The 15,679-nt window shown below is 46.7% G+C and overlaps 1 protein-coding gene across 1 annotated transcript in view; it reads right to left on the bottom strand.

Annotated features, from left to right (window-relative positions):
* KCNK4 (potassium two pore domain channel subfamily K member 4) overlaps positions 1-5,656 on the bottom strand; it is a 36,928-nt gene extending 31,272 nt beyond the window's left edge. Inside the window, exon 1 of the mRNA XM_029612837.1 lies at positions 5,361-5,656. Within this exon, the coding sequence (XP_029468697.1) occupies positions 5,361-5,549 (189 nt within the window). The 5' untranslated portion in view covers positions 5,550-5,656. The remainder of the gene's footprint in view (positions 1-5,360) is intronic.
* Between the last annotated feature and the right edge of the window lie 10,023 nt (positions 5,657-15,679).

Here is a 15,679-nt window from a genome sequence, read left to right as displayed (position 1 = left end):
CTTCTAGGAAAAGTAAAAAGTCATGGGATAGGTGGCGATGTCCTTTCGTGGATTGCAAACTGGCTAAAAGACAGGAAACAGAGAGTAGGATTAAATGGGCAATTTTCTCAGTGGAAGGGAGTGGACAGCGGAGTGCCTCAGGGATCTGTATTGGGACCCTTACTGTTCAATATATTTATAAATGATCTGGAAAGAAATACGACGAGTGAGATAATCAAATTTGCAGATGACACAAAATTGTGCAGAGTAGTTAAATCACAAGCAGATTGTGATAAATTGCAGGAAGACCTTGTGAGACTGGAAAATTGGGCATCCAAATGGCAGATGAAATTTAATGTGGAAAAGTGCAAGGTGATGCATATAGGGAAAAATAACCCATGCTATAATTACACGATGTTGGGTTCCATATTAGGTGCTACAACCCAAGAAAGAGATCTAGGTGTCATAGTGGATAACACATTGAAATCGTCGGTTCAGTGTGCTGCGGCAGTCAAAAAAGCAAACAGAATGTTGGGAATTATTAGAAAAGGAATGATGAATAAAACGGAAAATGTCATAATGCCTCTGTATCGCTCCATGGTGAGACCGCACCTTGAATACTGTGTACAATTCTGGTCGCCGCATCTCAAAAAAGATATAATTGCGATGGAGAAGGTACAGAGAAGGGCTACCAAAATGATAAGGGGAATGGAACAACTCCCCTATGAGGAAAGACTAAAGAGATTAGGACTTTTCAGCTTGGAGAAGAGACGACTGAGGGGGGATATGATAGAGGTGTTTAAAATCATGAGAGGTCTAGAACGGGTAGATGTGAATCGGTTATTTACTCTTTCAGATAGTAGAAGGACTAGGGGACACTCCATGAAGTTAGCATGGGGCACATTTAAAACTAATCGGAGAAAGTTCTTTTTTACTCAACGCACAATTAAACTCTGGAATTTGTTGCCAGAGAATGTGGTTCGTGCAGGTAGTATAGCTGTGTTTAAAAAGGATTGGATAAGTTCTTGGAGGAGAAGTCCATTACCTGCTATTAGGTTCACTTAGAGAATAGCCACTGCCATTAGCAATGGTTACATGGAATAGACTTAGTTTTTGGGTACTTGCCAGGTTCTTATGGCCTGGATTGGCCACTGTTGGAAACAGGATGCTGGGCTTGATGGACCCTTGGTCTGACCCAGTATGGCATTTTCTTATGTTCTTATGTTCTTATGTACACCTGCCTGAGGCAGGCATAACTTGCGCGCGCCGGCCAGCTGCCGGCGCGCCATATTCCGGTCCAGGGGCTGTCTGGAGGCCACAGCCACACCCCGGAATGCCCCTGGGCCAGAATCACGCCCGCGGCCCCGCCCTCGGAACGCCCCCGATGACGCACCGGCTGCGACACGCCCCCCAACACGCCTCCGACATGTCCCCCCAGGAAAGCCCCGGGACTTATGCGCGTCACAGGGCTTGCGCGCGCCGTCGAGCCTATGCAAGATAGGCTCGGCGCGTGCAGGGGGTGGAAGGGGCAGCTTTTCGGGGTTACGCGCGTATCTTACGCGCGTAACCCTTTGAAAATCTGCCCCACAGTGTTTACTTCATATATCATATGGAAAATTAATACTATCATAGCACTGACGGCAGAAAAACCCCAAATGGTCCATTTAGTCTGCCCAGCAAATTTCTCATGGAAGAAATTGCTGCTCTGCTTGGTCAAACCCATATCAAAATTACTGCTAGCAACATTTTTACAGGGTGAGCAGCCTCTTGATAATTCAGGCAGTGCTGCTTGAATGTGCTTTGCTTCTGGACTTGGCTGAAGAAGCAATCCTGCACTTTTTCCCTAATATCTGTGTATCAGTACCCCAGACTGTAAAAGCAAGGGCCCTGACTTTTTCCCTCTGCCATTGAAGTGGAGATCGATGTTGCAGTTGTGTCAAAATCATGTAAGCCTATTGGTTAAGGGTAGTAATCGCCACGCCTTCTGTTAGGGGTGGCAGCTGCCGCTCCATGCTCCTTACCCCGAAGCACCCTTTTCTTCATTTCCACCTCTAGCCTTTAGGAACCCACAATGTTGATTCCATATCTTTTTTTTTAATGCATTTACTGTTTTCATCTTCACCACCTCTTCTGGAAGAGCAATCTAAGCATCCAACACCCTCTCTTGAAGAAATATTTCCTGATGTTGATTCTGAGTCATCGCCCCTGAAGTTTCATTTCATGACTCCTAGTTCTTCTCCTTGCTTTCCAACAGAAAAGGTTTGAGGCTCGTGCATCATTAAAACCTTTCCGGTATCTGAAGATTTGTACCGTATCTCCCCTGCCCCTCCTCCTCCCAGGGTGTAGGTATGGAGATCCTTCTGCCTCTTCTCATAAGTCTTCCGATACCGACCCCGCACCATTTTGGCCTCCCTTCTCTGGACCGCCTCTGCCCCGTCTCTGTCCTTTTTGAGATATGGTCTCAATTGTCGGTGGCGGCATGAAACCAAGCCCAAAAACCATTTATGACCTGCCTCCCAAAAGACAAAACCACAGTAGTAACGCACAGCAGGAAATAAAGAAGACGTCTTCTGAATCGTAGCTATACTAGTTTTTCCACTGGACGACCAGATGGCAGAATAATAAAAAAAAAAAAAAAAGATGCAAATTTTCTCTAGAGAGTAAGAAGGAAGACTGATGAGAAGTCAAGACCTTGTTTGTCCAGGTGATTAAGAATTTAAACATGGGAACATAAGAACATAAGAAAATGCCATACTGGGTCAGACCAAAGGTCCATCAAGCCCAGCATCCTGTTTCCAACAGTGGCCAATCCAGGCCATAAGAACCTGGCAAGTACCCAAAAACTAAGTCTATTCCATGTAACCATTGCTAATGGCAGTGGCTATTCTCTAAGTGAACTTAATAGCAGGTAATGGACTTCTCCTCCAAGAACTTATCCAATCCTTTTTTAAACACAGCTACACTAACTGCACTATCCACATTCCCTGGCAACAAATTCCAGAGTTTAATTGTGCGTTGAGTAAAAAAGAACTTTCTCCGATTAGTTTTAAATGTGTCCCATGCTAACTTCATGGAGTGCTCCCTAGTCTTTCTATTGTCCGAAAGAGTAAATAACCGATTCACATCTACCCGTTCTAGACCTCTCATAATTTTAAACACGTCTATCATATTCCCCCTCAGCCGTCTCTTCTCCAAGCTGAAAAGTCCTAACCTCTTTAGTCTTTCCTCATAGGGGAGCTGTTCCATTCCCCTTATCATTTTGGTAGCCCTTCTCTGTACCTTCTCCATCGCAACAGTAGTGCAAAGCCAGATGGGCACAGAGGCACATGGTAGGAAGCCAGGAGCAAGCACATTCACTGTAGATGTAGTTCCAATCTTTTCAGATGCAAGGGACAAGATTCACTGTAGAAAAGCTGCATTTTCATGAATTAAAACATATTCTGCATTCTCTCGCTTCGCTACATGACATCATCTACCTGGCCCTGAAAGAGCTTCTTAAGGAGATGAGAATCTGAGAGTCAAAAGGCTGAAAATCTCTGATGCGTTTATCACAGTCTTTAATTTCATTAATCTGTGTCCACAGATCCACAAAAGTGAGAGTTAACAGATCACTCTAATCAATGTCAGATGTCTGCATTGAAGGAAGGCGCAAGATACAAGTTGTTTGCATGAAGCTGTGGCTATAATTTAAAGTATGTAGGCCTCAGTTCTCAAAATACACCAAGCCATATAATGGCCTAAGATCTAGAGATGCTTTGTTTTGAGTCTAAGACAAAATGACAGTCTGGCTGGGCTGGGAGATATTGGATGCCAGCCTGTGAACATTTGTTCTTGTGCAGAGAGCAGAAAGATTTGGGGCATTAGGAGAGATTGCAGATCAGAGCCTTACATGGCAAATCTGTAAACTGAATTGAATTACACATCCTTTCCAAACCCAAGCTCAAGGCAAGTTTTGGTTTCATGATGTTAAATAATATATGCATAGTTTTGTTAGGGTTTTATGTTTCTATGCATATAATTCTTGTTACCCACCTATATAAAGAAGGCATTTCCTTGGGATATTTAAATATTAGGTTTGGAGGGGGGATGCGTTTGGCTAAGGAGGGGAAAAGCTAGGGACTAAATATCTTTGGTAAAATACCCATGGGGATTTCATCCCTGCATGTACCTTCCTGTTCCTGCCTAACCCTGGACTCCCTGTTGACCACTGTTTATGCTGGGCAGGCTGTGAAGCAGTGCTTAATACTTTTACCCATATTGGCAGGTGGGGAGGGTCTTAACATGGTGAGATCTCTTTCATCATTGCCCTTGTTATGCACCTGCAAATGTTTTGTGTAATTTCAGCTAGACGGATTTTATACGTGCATGAGGACACTCTCTTTACAGATCCAAGGAAATTGAGACCCTGAGCAGCTGAGATTGCCACTTTGCTGTGAGGGAGCCAGGAGTACTTTTAATTAAATTGGAGAGACTCAAAGCCTAAAGAGAATTAAAACAAGATTTGAAATGTGTATAGGAAAAAAAGAGGATGAGGATCATGGTAGAATTCATTGGCAATGTATGATTCTTGCCATAACTTGTGTGGGTCTCAGTCCCCAGGACAGCATCCCAGCTACTTAAGAAAGTTCTTCTCTCCTAGCACCCCCCATCACCAACAATCACATCCAGGGCCGGCGTGTCCATTAGGCGAACTTCGGCGGTCGCCTAGGGTGCTGAGCCGTAGGGGGCGCCGAAGAGCAGCCACGTGGTGCCGCAAGCAGGGCCTATCTCGCTCGTGGCAAACAGAAATAGAGACTGTGTGCTTCTCAGGGCCGCGAGCAGTGTCGTGCCCCTCCCCCCCCCCACCCCCTACCTGTTCCGGCGCCAACTGTTTCTATTTCACTTTGCCGCAAGCGCCCTAGGCGCCGAAGAGCAGCCGTAGGGGGCTGCTCTTCGGCGCCCCCTACAGCTCGGCACCCTGAGAAGCACACAGTTGGCGCCGAAACAGGTAGGGGGGGCGTGACCGGGGAGGGGGCAGCGCAAGGGTCGCCTAGGGTGCCCAATACCCTTGCACCGGCCCTGATCACATCCTACTACAAACCTCTACCCCCATTAGTATTTAAATCTCCTAAGAAACATCTTAAGAGTTTGCAGCCAGAATGCCCAGTCCTCTCTGACCCCAGCATGAGGTGAGTGACCATAAGATGCGCCCTCACTTCAGACAGATTTTACAAAGATATTTTTTAAAGATAATTTAATTCTGAATGTGCATACAAGATGCGTGAATGGACATGAGCCAGCGTTGAAGCCTCGACCATTGCCACTACTACCCCCAGGTTTCAAACTTGTGCTAATTAAACCCCTTTTTCTGCGGGCCACGTTTCTCAGAGAATTGATCTCACCAGAATGAGCTCGTCCAGCTCCTGTACATCTACGCAGCTGTGCTCAGACAGGAAGCTGATTCGTCGGAGCGCCAGCTTGTTCTGCTGCATCAGCTCAAAGGGTTGCTCCAGGATCTGGAAGACAATGGCCCCCGTCACCAGGTAGACCAGGACCACAGTGAAGATGGCACAGACGGTGGCCTTCTTCATGACGCTTCTGCTGGAGGGGCCACTCTTGCCCTCATTCAGGATGGATTCTTTGGAAGAATAGGAGAGTGGCAGTATCACATGTTGCTCGAGTGGCTGAAGGTCTGTGAGGCTGCTGCAGCTCACTGGGAAGAGAAGGAACAGCCATGAGTGGCTCTGAAGCAGACCATCCAAGATGTCAGCGTATCTGATACCAGCAAACATTATTCAAGAAGGGACAGCACTAGTTTCATCATGCTAGCAAAGTACCATGGCACTTTTCACACAATTAATCCCACAATCTCCAGCCATGGATGTACAATTTGGCACCTGCTGAAATTCCCTTTAAACAGGCTGTCCCTGAAAATGGGGTGCAGGTCCCCAGTAGAAAAATCCTGTGTTCACAGTTAGTAAATATTTCTGCACAAACTGAACACGAGATGCAGGTATGCACACAAACAAATCGCCGTACACACCTGGATTCACACAGTTGTGAAAGTGAGTGCACACCAATGCTTGTGTTCATGCAGAGGTTCTTCTACAAACGCACAGGACTCATATGCAGCCATGAATGTTCACTTTTAACGCATGCACATTTTAACACAGCAAGCAACTGAATTGCAAGGGATGTGGGGTAAAGAAGAAGCATTATGGATCAACCTAAAAAAAAAGAAGATGGTGCTTCCATTTTTACTGGTGTAATCTACAGGCCTCCAACCCAAAAACCAACTGGACAGAGATCTGATTGAGGCTATCCAAAAGGTGGGAAAGAAAGGAGCAGTGTTGCTCATTGGAGATTTTAATCTACCGGATGTGGATTGGAGCATCTCCTTCTGCTGAATCTACAAGAAGTAGAGAGGTGGTGGATGCCCTTCAAAGGGGCTCTTCTCAGACAAATGGTGATGGAACCCCTGAGGGAGGGTGTGATACTCCGCCTGCTGCTCACTAATGGGGATAATGGCTCTGATGTTTTGGGTAGGGGCTCATCTGATCAACAGTGATCATCAGACGGTAGGGTTCAGTATCGTGAATAAGATACAGAGACCAGAGTTTTGAATTTCACAAATATGGACTTTGTCAAAATGGGGACGTACCTGGAGGAAGAAATGTGAAAAAAAAAATGGGTGAGGTGGAATAACAGTGGGCCAAATTAAAAGGAGCTATTACAAAGGCAACAGATCTATATGTTAGGAAAGTAAACGAGTAAGAGGAAGAAGAAACTGATCCGATTCTCAAAGGAAGTAATGAAAAGATTAAGGCATAAAGAACAGTGATCAAGAAGTATAAAGGATCCCAAAAAAAAGGAACACAGAAGAATATCGGCTAAAACTGAGGGAGACGAAGAAAGAAATCAAGAAAGCAAAAGGTCAAGTGGAAGAAAGGATTGACAGGTAAAGCGAGGTGACAAAACATTTTTCAGATATATCAGAGAAAGAAGGGAGGCCCGAAGTGGTATAGTGAGACTGAAAGGTGACGTGGAGCACTGTGTGGAGAGAAATGAAGAATTGTCGGAAATATTAAACAAATACTTCAGTTTGGTGTTCACTTAAGAAGACCCCAGAGAAGGACCGTTGCTAATTACAAGATGGGATAGATGGAATTCCAATTACAGAGGAAAATGTATGGGAAGAGCTAGGAAAAGTGAAAGTGGACAAGTCAATGGGGCCGTTTGAGGTTTATCCCAGAATGCTGGGGGAGCTCAGAGATGTGCCGGCGGTTCTGCTGTTCGGTAGGTCCCTGGAAACGGGAGTGGTGCCGCGTGATTGGGGCAGAGCAGTGGTGGTCCCACTTCACAAGAATGGTAGGAAGAGAGGAGGCTGAAAGCTACAAGCTGGTTAGCCTCACCTTAGTGGTGGGAAAATTAATGGACACTCTGCTGTAGGAGAGGATAGTGAACTATCTACAATCAGGAGGGTTGCTGGACCTGAGGCAGCATGGATTCACCAGGGGAAGGTCTTGTCAGACAACTCTGGTTGATTTTTTTGATTGGGTGACTAAAGAATTGGGTTGAGGAACAGCGCTCGATGAGATCTACGTAGATTTCAGCAAAGCTTTTGGTACGGTCCCGCATAGGAGACTGGTGAATAAAATGAGAAGCATGGTAGTGAGCGCTAAGGTGGTGGCGTGGATTACAAACTGGTTGACTGATAGGAGACAGCGTGTAATGGTAAATTGAACCTATGTGAAGAGAGAACAGTGTTAAGTGCAGTGCCACGAGGGTTTGTGTTAGGATCAGTTCTGTTCAATATCTTTGTGAGCGACATTGCAGGCGGGATAGAAAATAAAGTTTGTCTATTTGTGGGTGATACTAAGATCTACAACAGATTAGACACACCAGAAGTAGATAGAATGGAACGTGATTTAAGAAAGCTTGAAGACTGTTCAGGATTTGGCAGCTAGGATTCAGTGCCAGGAAGTGCAGAGTCATGCACCTGGGTGCGGTAATCCAAAAGAGCTGTATGTGAATGGGGGTGGATGAAAGACTAATGTGCACAGCTCAGGAGAGGAACCTTGGGGTGATAGTGGCTAGTGATCTGAAGATAGTGAAGCAATGTGATAAGGCGATAGCCAAAGCCAGAAGAATGCTGGGCTGCCCAGGGAGAGAAATAACCAGTAAGAAACAGGAGGCAGTGATGCCCTTGTACAGGTCCTTGGTGAGGCCTCACCTGGAGTACTGTCTTCAGTTCTGGAGCCCTTATCTCAAAAGGGATAGAGACAGGATGGAGGCGGTCCAAAATGGTGTGGGGTCAGTATCAGCAACCCAGGAGGAGAGACTGAAGGATGTGAATATGTATACCCTGGAAGAGAGGAGGCGCAGGGGTGATATGATACAGATATTCAGATATCTGAAAGGCTTTTGATGATACACAAACTTCAAACCTTTTCCATTGGAAAGGAAACAGTAGAACTATGGGTCATGAAATGAAATTTCAGGGGGAACGACTCAGAACCATCACAAAATATTTATTCAAGAAGAGGGTGGGGGATGCCTGGAATGCCCTTCCAGAGGAGGTGGTGAAGACAAAAACAGTCAAAGAATTCAAAGGGGCATGGGATAAACACTGTGGATCCCTACAGGCTAGAGGATGGGAATGAAGAAAAGACAGCATGGGGGTAACCCGCTTGGTGCAACTGTTATTAGCAAAAGAACGGGGATTACTACCCTCAACCAATAAGCCTTGATACTTTTGACACAACTGCAACATCACTCTGCAATTTGATGGCATGGGGGGAAAAGGGGACTTGGATTCAAAGGACAACCAACATGGGCCCTGACTTTTATGGTCTGGGGTACTGATATGCAGACAAAAGGGAAACAGCACAGGACTGCTTCTATGGCCAAGTCCAAAAGCAAAGCAAATCAGAACCGCCGGAATTTTCAGGAAGGCTCCTCACTCAGTAAAAATGTTGCTAGCAGGATTTTTTTTATGGGTTTGACAGTTGCTTGTTTTTCTATTGTAAATATTATTACCCTTATCATGAGGCTTGGGGATAACTGCACGGACTACCCTTAAGAGAAACCTGGGTGCGAACTACACAGCGCCGTAGATACTACCATAAGAAGCTTGCTGGGCAGTCTGGATGGACCATTTCGTCCTTTTGTGCCGTCATCATTATGTTATTATGTTATTATGTAATACATCCCCCCCTCTGATTCAGGGCACACCAGCCAACAGGGCCAAGATTTCACCTCCAATAACACTGCCTAATTTTGAGTACACTTTCATATCATCTCCTGCCTCCTTTAATTTCTGAAAGAAAACATCTAGAAAGACCAGGACTGCCGAGCAAACATTTCTCTTGTGTCTGAGTGATGCTTCATTTTGTTAAGACACGGCAGCCTGGTATGAGAGCAGGGATGGCCTCTGGCTGAAATGTTTAATAACACTAGCCTATCTCCCTCCTGCTCACGTCACCTTTCCACAGGGATTCTATCCCTGCAACCCCCACCTTCTTCTTCACAGCGTGGTTGGGCTCCCCACCTGTTATTCTTCAAAGTATAAATCAGAGTGGGGCGAGAAACTAGTCTAGTGATGAGATCACAGGGGTCATAAGGCATCAGTACGGACATAGGTAGCCACTTAGTCTCAGTTTGGCCAACTGTAATTGAAAATAATGACTCTAGGTTATGAAGTGACAGTGTTCACACCTTGAATGATAGCTTTGCTTTAGACCCGATCAGATCTGGTTTAATGTTGAGTTTGGCAGGGGCTAGCGATAAATGCTCAGTAGCCATCTACGAACAATTTGAAAAAGGCTGAACTAAAAGACTTAATGTCCTTTTGCAAACAAATGAACTGCGTAAGCCACCAGACATGCCAGGAATCTTTGCCAGGCTGTCACCCACAAGTTTAGTTGGAAAAGGGAATAAAATAAAATACTTCATGGTGTGTGAGGCAAGTCTTGATTGCCCATGAAGCCAATGACCAGAATGTCCATAAGGGGCTTGCCGCAGATTTAAATCAGCTTTGAAAATGAGTTTTAAGTGTTGAAAGACAGGAAAGAAGAGAGATGGAAAGAGAGACGCAGCAGAGAGAGAAGAAAGGGAGGAATAAAAGCCAGACACATAGACAGGGCTGACTTTCTAATCATCTATAAGAGCCTGCTGAAGCTTCTAGGTCTGCAGTGCTGCACCGGGAGTCCATTACCGTCCATCCCTTGACAGCTAACATTGACAAATGACTTTGCACGGAGAAAAGATGGGAATCTTACCTTTCTGAATGTCCCTGATGTGAGCGGCTATGCCAGGGCAGCCTCCTAAGACGCTGTGGCAGGGGGGCACACGCCCTGTGTGTCAGGCTTGATGAATTAGCTCCTCCATGAAATGATTTGTGAATCAGTCAGAGTTTATTGCTCTGTAGGGAAGAGGGTCTCCAAAGTCTTCCTGACATTATTCTGGGAGCAGGGAGAGAAGGGACTCCCTCAGTAGGCGCTCCTTTGGTGTGAGTGCGCGTATCTGTGCCAGCAGCAGCGTAGCGAGTAGGAATTAAAGACACAGACTGCAGGCATTTCATGACTTCAGCCCTGAAATGGTCTGTTAGCATCTTATTGATTTAACAGCATCTATCTGCAGGGCTGCTGCGAGAGACTCAGGTTTCTTAAATATGGTATTTTCAGATGGACTGGCCGTCAAGGAATGGGGATGGTGTGGAGGCACACAACGAGGGTCACCAGGGTATAAGGGACAGGCTAAGCCAATGCTGATATTGGCCAATTGCCTGCTGGGACTTGCAGTCCAACTAGTCTTAGGCACTGAGAACTGTAAGTCGACCCACATTATATATTCACTTCCACCAAAAGGGTGTCTTTACTCACTCTCTCCTCAATCATAGTCACAAACTGTGAAGTGAGACGAAGGGATGCTTTCATACATATCTGCCTTTTCCAGCTTTAGTATGTAATTACCGTAAATAAAGTATCATGGCTGGACTTGGATTTACAATCTATATACTGCTTCCCAGAGTGTGTATGCTGGAAACACTTTTCTCCATTCCTTATACATGCACAAGCCCTCCCTACACTGCTCCCCAGAGCATGCATGCTGGAAAATGCTTCTATCCATTCCTTATACATACATATGCCCTCTGTATACTGCTCCCTAGAACGTGCATGGCTGGAAATGCTTTTCTCCATTTCTTATACACAACAAACTGTCTCTATACTGCTCCCTAGAACGTGCATGGCTGGAAATGCTTTTCTCCATTCCTTATACATACACAAGCCCACTGTTTACTGCTCCCTAGAACGTGCATGGCTGGAAATGCTTTTCTCCATTTCTTATACACTACAAACTGTCTCTATACTGCTCCCTAGAACGTGCATGGCTGGAAATGCTTCTATCCATTCCTTACACATACACAAGCCCTCTGTTTACTGCTCCCTAGAACGTGCATGGCTGGAAATGCTTTTCTCCATTTCTTATACACTACAAACTGTTCCTATACTGCTCCCTAGTGTGTGCATGCTGGAAAATGCTTCTATCCATTCCTTATACATACACAAGCCCTCTATATACTGCTCCTAGAACGTGCATGGCTGGAAAATGCTTCTATCCATTCCTTATACATACACAAGCCCTCTGTTTACTGCTCCCTAGAACGAGCATGCTGGAAATGCTTTTCTCCATTTCTTATACACTACAAACTGTCTCTATACTGCTCCCTAGAACGTGCATGGCTGGAAATGCTTCTATCCATTCCTTATACATACACAAGCCCTCTGTTTACTGCTCCCTAGAACGTGCATGGCTGGAAATGCTTTTCTCCATTTCTTATACACTACAAACTGTCTCTATACTGCTCCCTAGTGTGTGCATGCTGGAAAATGCTTCTATCCATTCCTTATACATACACAAGCCCTCTGTTTACTGCTCCCTAGAACGTGCATGGCTGGAAATGCTTTTCTCCATTTCTTATACACTACAAACTGTCTCTATACTGCTCCCTAGTGTGTGCATGCTGGAATTGCTTTTCTCCATTTCTTATACATACATATGCCCTCTGTATACTGCTCCCTAGAACTTGCATGCTGAAAAATGCTTTTCTCCATTTCTTATACACTACAAACTGTCTCTATACTGCTCCCTAGAACGTGCATGCTGTAAAATGCTTTTCTCCATTTCTTATACACTACAAACTGTCTCTATACTGCTCCCTAGTGTGTGCATGCTGGAATTGCTTTTCTCCATTTCTTATACATACATATGCCCTCTGTATACTGCTCCCTAGAACTTGCATGCTGAAAAATGCTTTTCTCCATTTCTTATACACTACAAACTGTCTCTATACTGCTCCCTAGAACGTGCATGCTGTAAAATGCTTTTCTCCATTTCTTATACACTACAAACTGTCTCTATACTGCTCCCTAGAGTGTGCATGCTGGAAAATGCTTTTCTCCATTTCTTATACACTACAAATTGTCTCTATACTGCTCCCTAGAACGTGCATGGCTGGAAATGCTTTTCTCCATTTCTTATACACTACAAACTGTCTCTATACTGCTCCCTAGAACGTGCATGGCTAGAAATGCTTTTCTCCATTTCTTATACACTACAAACTGTCTCTATACTGCTCCCTAGTGTGTGCAAGCTGGAAATGCTTTTCTCCATTCCTTATACATACATATGCCCTCTGTATACTGCTCCCTAGAGCGTGCATGCTGGAAATGCTTTTCTCCATTTCTTATACACTACAAACTGTCTCTATACTGCTCCCTAGTGTGTGCATGCTGGAAAATGCTTCTATCCATTCCTTATACATACACAAGCCCTCTGTTTTCTGCTCCCTAGAACGTGCATGGCTGGAAATGCTTTTCTCCATTTCTTATACACTACAAACTGTCTCTATATGCTCCCTAGTGTGTGCAAGCTGGAAATGCTTTTCTCTAGGGACGTGCAGGCAAAATTGTTTTCAGTTCCATTTATTTTGTTTTCAGCCCGTCTTTTTAACTGAATGTTGTTTCGTGTGGCTTATTTGTATTCATTTTTTCTGGTTATTCATTTTAGTAAATAGTGCATGCTATTTACCTAAACCGATCAGATACAGGAAGGATAAAAACCTTGCTGTAGGGTTGCCTGTTTTACATCTGCTTGTGGGACATACCTAACTTATTGTAATATTCATAAGCACGGAGCTCTTTCCCTAACCCTGAATAAACCTGCTGGCCAGTAGGCCATGACCAGAGATGATGATTGCTTAGACAAATATTAACCCACTGGGCACTGAGACTGGGTTTCTTTTAATCAGGATCACTGATGCCAGCACATTCAGCTATGAATTATTTTTCCGCTGGAACTTGGCATTACTAACCCACCTGCTGAAAAAATTATTCGAATGGCCTGTGGGTAAAACCGCATTGATGTGTGTTTCATTGGATTATTAATATCCTTAATCAAGTTAACCACTTCCCCCATTCATTCTTCAGCTTGTGGTGTCTAGTCACTGACCTGGCACCTGTTAAGAATCCAAATCAGTTTTGTAATGTGGGGCATTGGGATCACTGGGGCATGTGACAGGGTAGAGAGAACAGGTGGGTGGAAAATAAAACTTCACTTAGATCTCTGTTGTAAGGAATGGTGCAGGAACATTGACTGCAGTGTTGGGTAGCTCCCAGCTTCTGTAATCCTAACCTCTGCTAGCAGGAGGTGCTGTAGGAATGATGCCCGCTGGCTGTGGGTGGGAGAAATTCACAACTCTTGCAGCCCCAGTCTCACCCAGCAGGAGGTGCTGTCTGGAATGGTGCAGAGGCACTGGCTAGAGGGAAGGTCACTGCATCTGCAGCTCCAGCCTCACCCAGCAGGAGGTGCTGTCTGGAATGGTGCACTGGCTATAGGGAAGGTCACCGCATCTGCAGCCCCAGCCTCACCCGGCAGGAGGTGCTGTCTGGAATGCTGCACTGGCTATAGGGAAGGTCACCGCATCTGCAGTCCCACCCTCACCCAGCAGGAGGTGCTGTCTGGAATGGTGTACTGGCTATAGGGAAGGTCACCGCATCTGCAGTCCCAGCCTCACCCAGCAGGAGGTGCTGTCTGGAATGGTGCACTGGCTATAGGGAAGGTCACCGCATTTGCAGCCCCAGCCTCACCCAGCAGGAGGTGCTGTCTGGAATGGTGTACTGGCTATAGGGAAGGTCACCGCATCTGCAGCCCCAGCCTCACCCAGCAGGAGGTGCTGTCTGGAATGGTGCAGAGGCACTGGTTAGAGGGAAGATCACCACATCTGCAGTCCCAATCTCACCCAGCAGGAGGTGCTGTCTGGAATGGTGCAGAGGCACAGGCTAGAGGGAAGGTCACCGCATCTGCAGCCCCAGCCTCACCCAGCAGGAGGTGCTGTCTGGAATGGTGCAGAGGCACTGGCTAGAGGGAAGGTCACCGCATCTGCAGCCCCAGCCTCACCCAGCAGGAGTTGCTGTCTGGAATGGTGCAGAGGCACTGGCTATAGGGAAGGTCACCGCATCTGCAGCCCCAGCCTCACCCAGCAGGAGGTGCTGTCTGGAATGGTACAGAGGCACTGGCTATAGGGAAGGTCACCGCATCTGCAGCCCCAGCCTCACCCAGCAGGAGGTGCTGTCTGGAATGGTGCAGAGGCACTGGTTAGAGGGAAGATCACCACATCTGCAGTCCCAATCTCACCCAGCAGGAGGTGCTGTCTGGAATGGTGCAGAGGCACTGGCTATAGGGAAGGTCACCGCATCTGCAGCCCCAGCCTCACCCAGCAGGAGGTGCTGTCTGGAACGGTACAGAGGCACTGGTTAGAGGGAAGATCACCGCATCTGCAGCCCCAGCCTCACCCAGCAGGAGGTGCTGTCTGGAATGCTGCACTGGCTATAGGGAAGGTCACCGCATCTGCAGTCCCAATCTCACCCAGCAGGAGTTGCTGTCTGGAATGGTGCAGAGGCACTGGTTAGAGGGAAGATCACCACATCTGCAGCCCCAGCCTCACCCAGCAGGAGGTGCTGTCTGGAATGGTGCAGAGGCACTGGCTATAGGGAAGGTCACTGCACCTGCAGTCCCAGCCTCACCCAGCAGGAGGTGCTGTCTGGAATGGTACAGAGGCACTGGCTATAGGGAAGGTCACCGCATCTGCAGCCCCAATCTCACCCAGCAGGAGGTGCTGTGTGGAATAGTACAGAGGCACTGGCTATAGGGAAGGTCACCGCATCTGCAGTCCCAGCCTCACCCAGCAGGAGGTGCTGTCTGGAACGGTACAGAGGCACTGGTTAGAGGGAAGATCACCGCATCTGCAGCCCCAGCCTCACCCAGCAGGAGGTGCTGTCTGGTATGCTGCACTGGCTATAGGGAAGGTCACCGCATCTGCAGTCCCAATCTCACCCAGCAGGAGGTGCTGTCTGGAATGCTGCACTGGCTATAGGGAAGGTCACTGCATCTGCAGTCCCAATCTCACCCAGCAGGAGTTGCTGTCTGGAATGGTGCAGAGGCACTGGTTAGAGGGAAGATCACCACATCTGCAGTCCCAGCCTCACCCAGCAGGAGGTGCTGTCTGGAATGGTGCAGAGGCACTGGCTATAGGGAAGGTCACTGCACCTGCAGTCCCAGCCTCACCCAGCAGGAGGTGCTGTCTGGAATGGTGCAGAGGCACTGGCTATAGGGAAGGTCACCGCATCTGCAGTCCCAGCCTCACCCAGCAGGAGGTGCT

This window comes from Rhinatrema bivittatum, chromosome 8, assembly GCF_901001135.1.
Source record: "Rhinatrema bivittatum chromosome 8, aRhiBiv1.1, whole genome shotgun sequence".
Taxonomy (NCBI): Eukaryota; Metazoa; Chordata; class Amphibia; order Gymnophiona; family Rhinatrematidae; genus Rhinatrema; species Rhinatrema bivittatum.
This window is presented reverse-complemented; position numbering and strand designations above follow the sequence as displayed.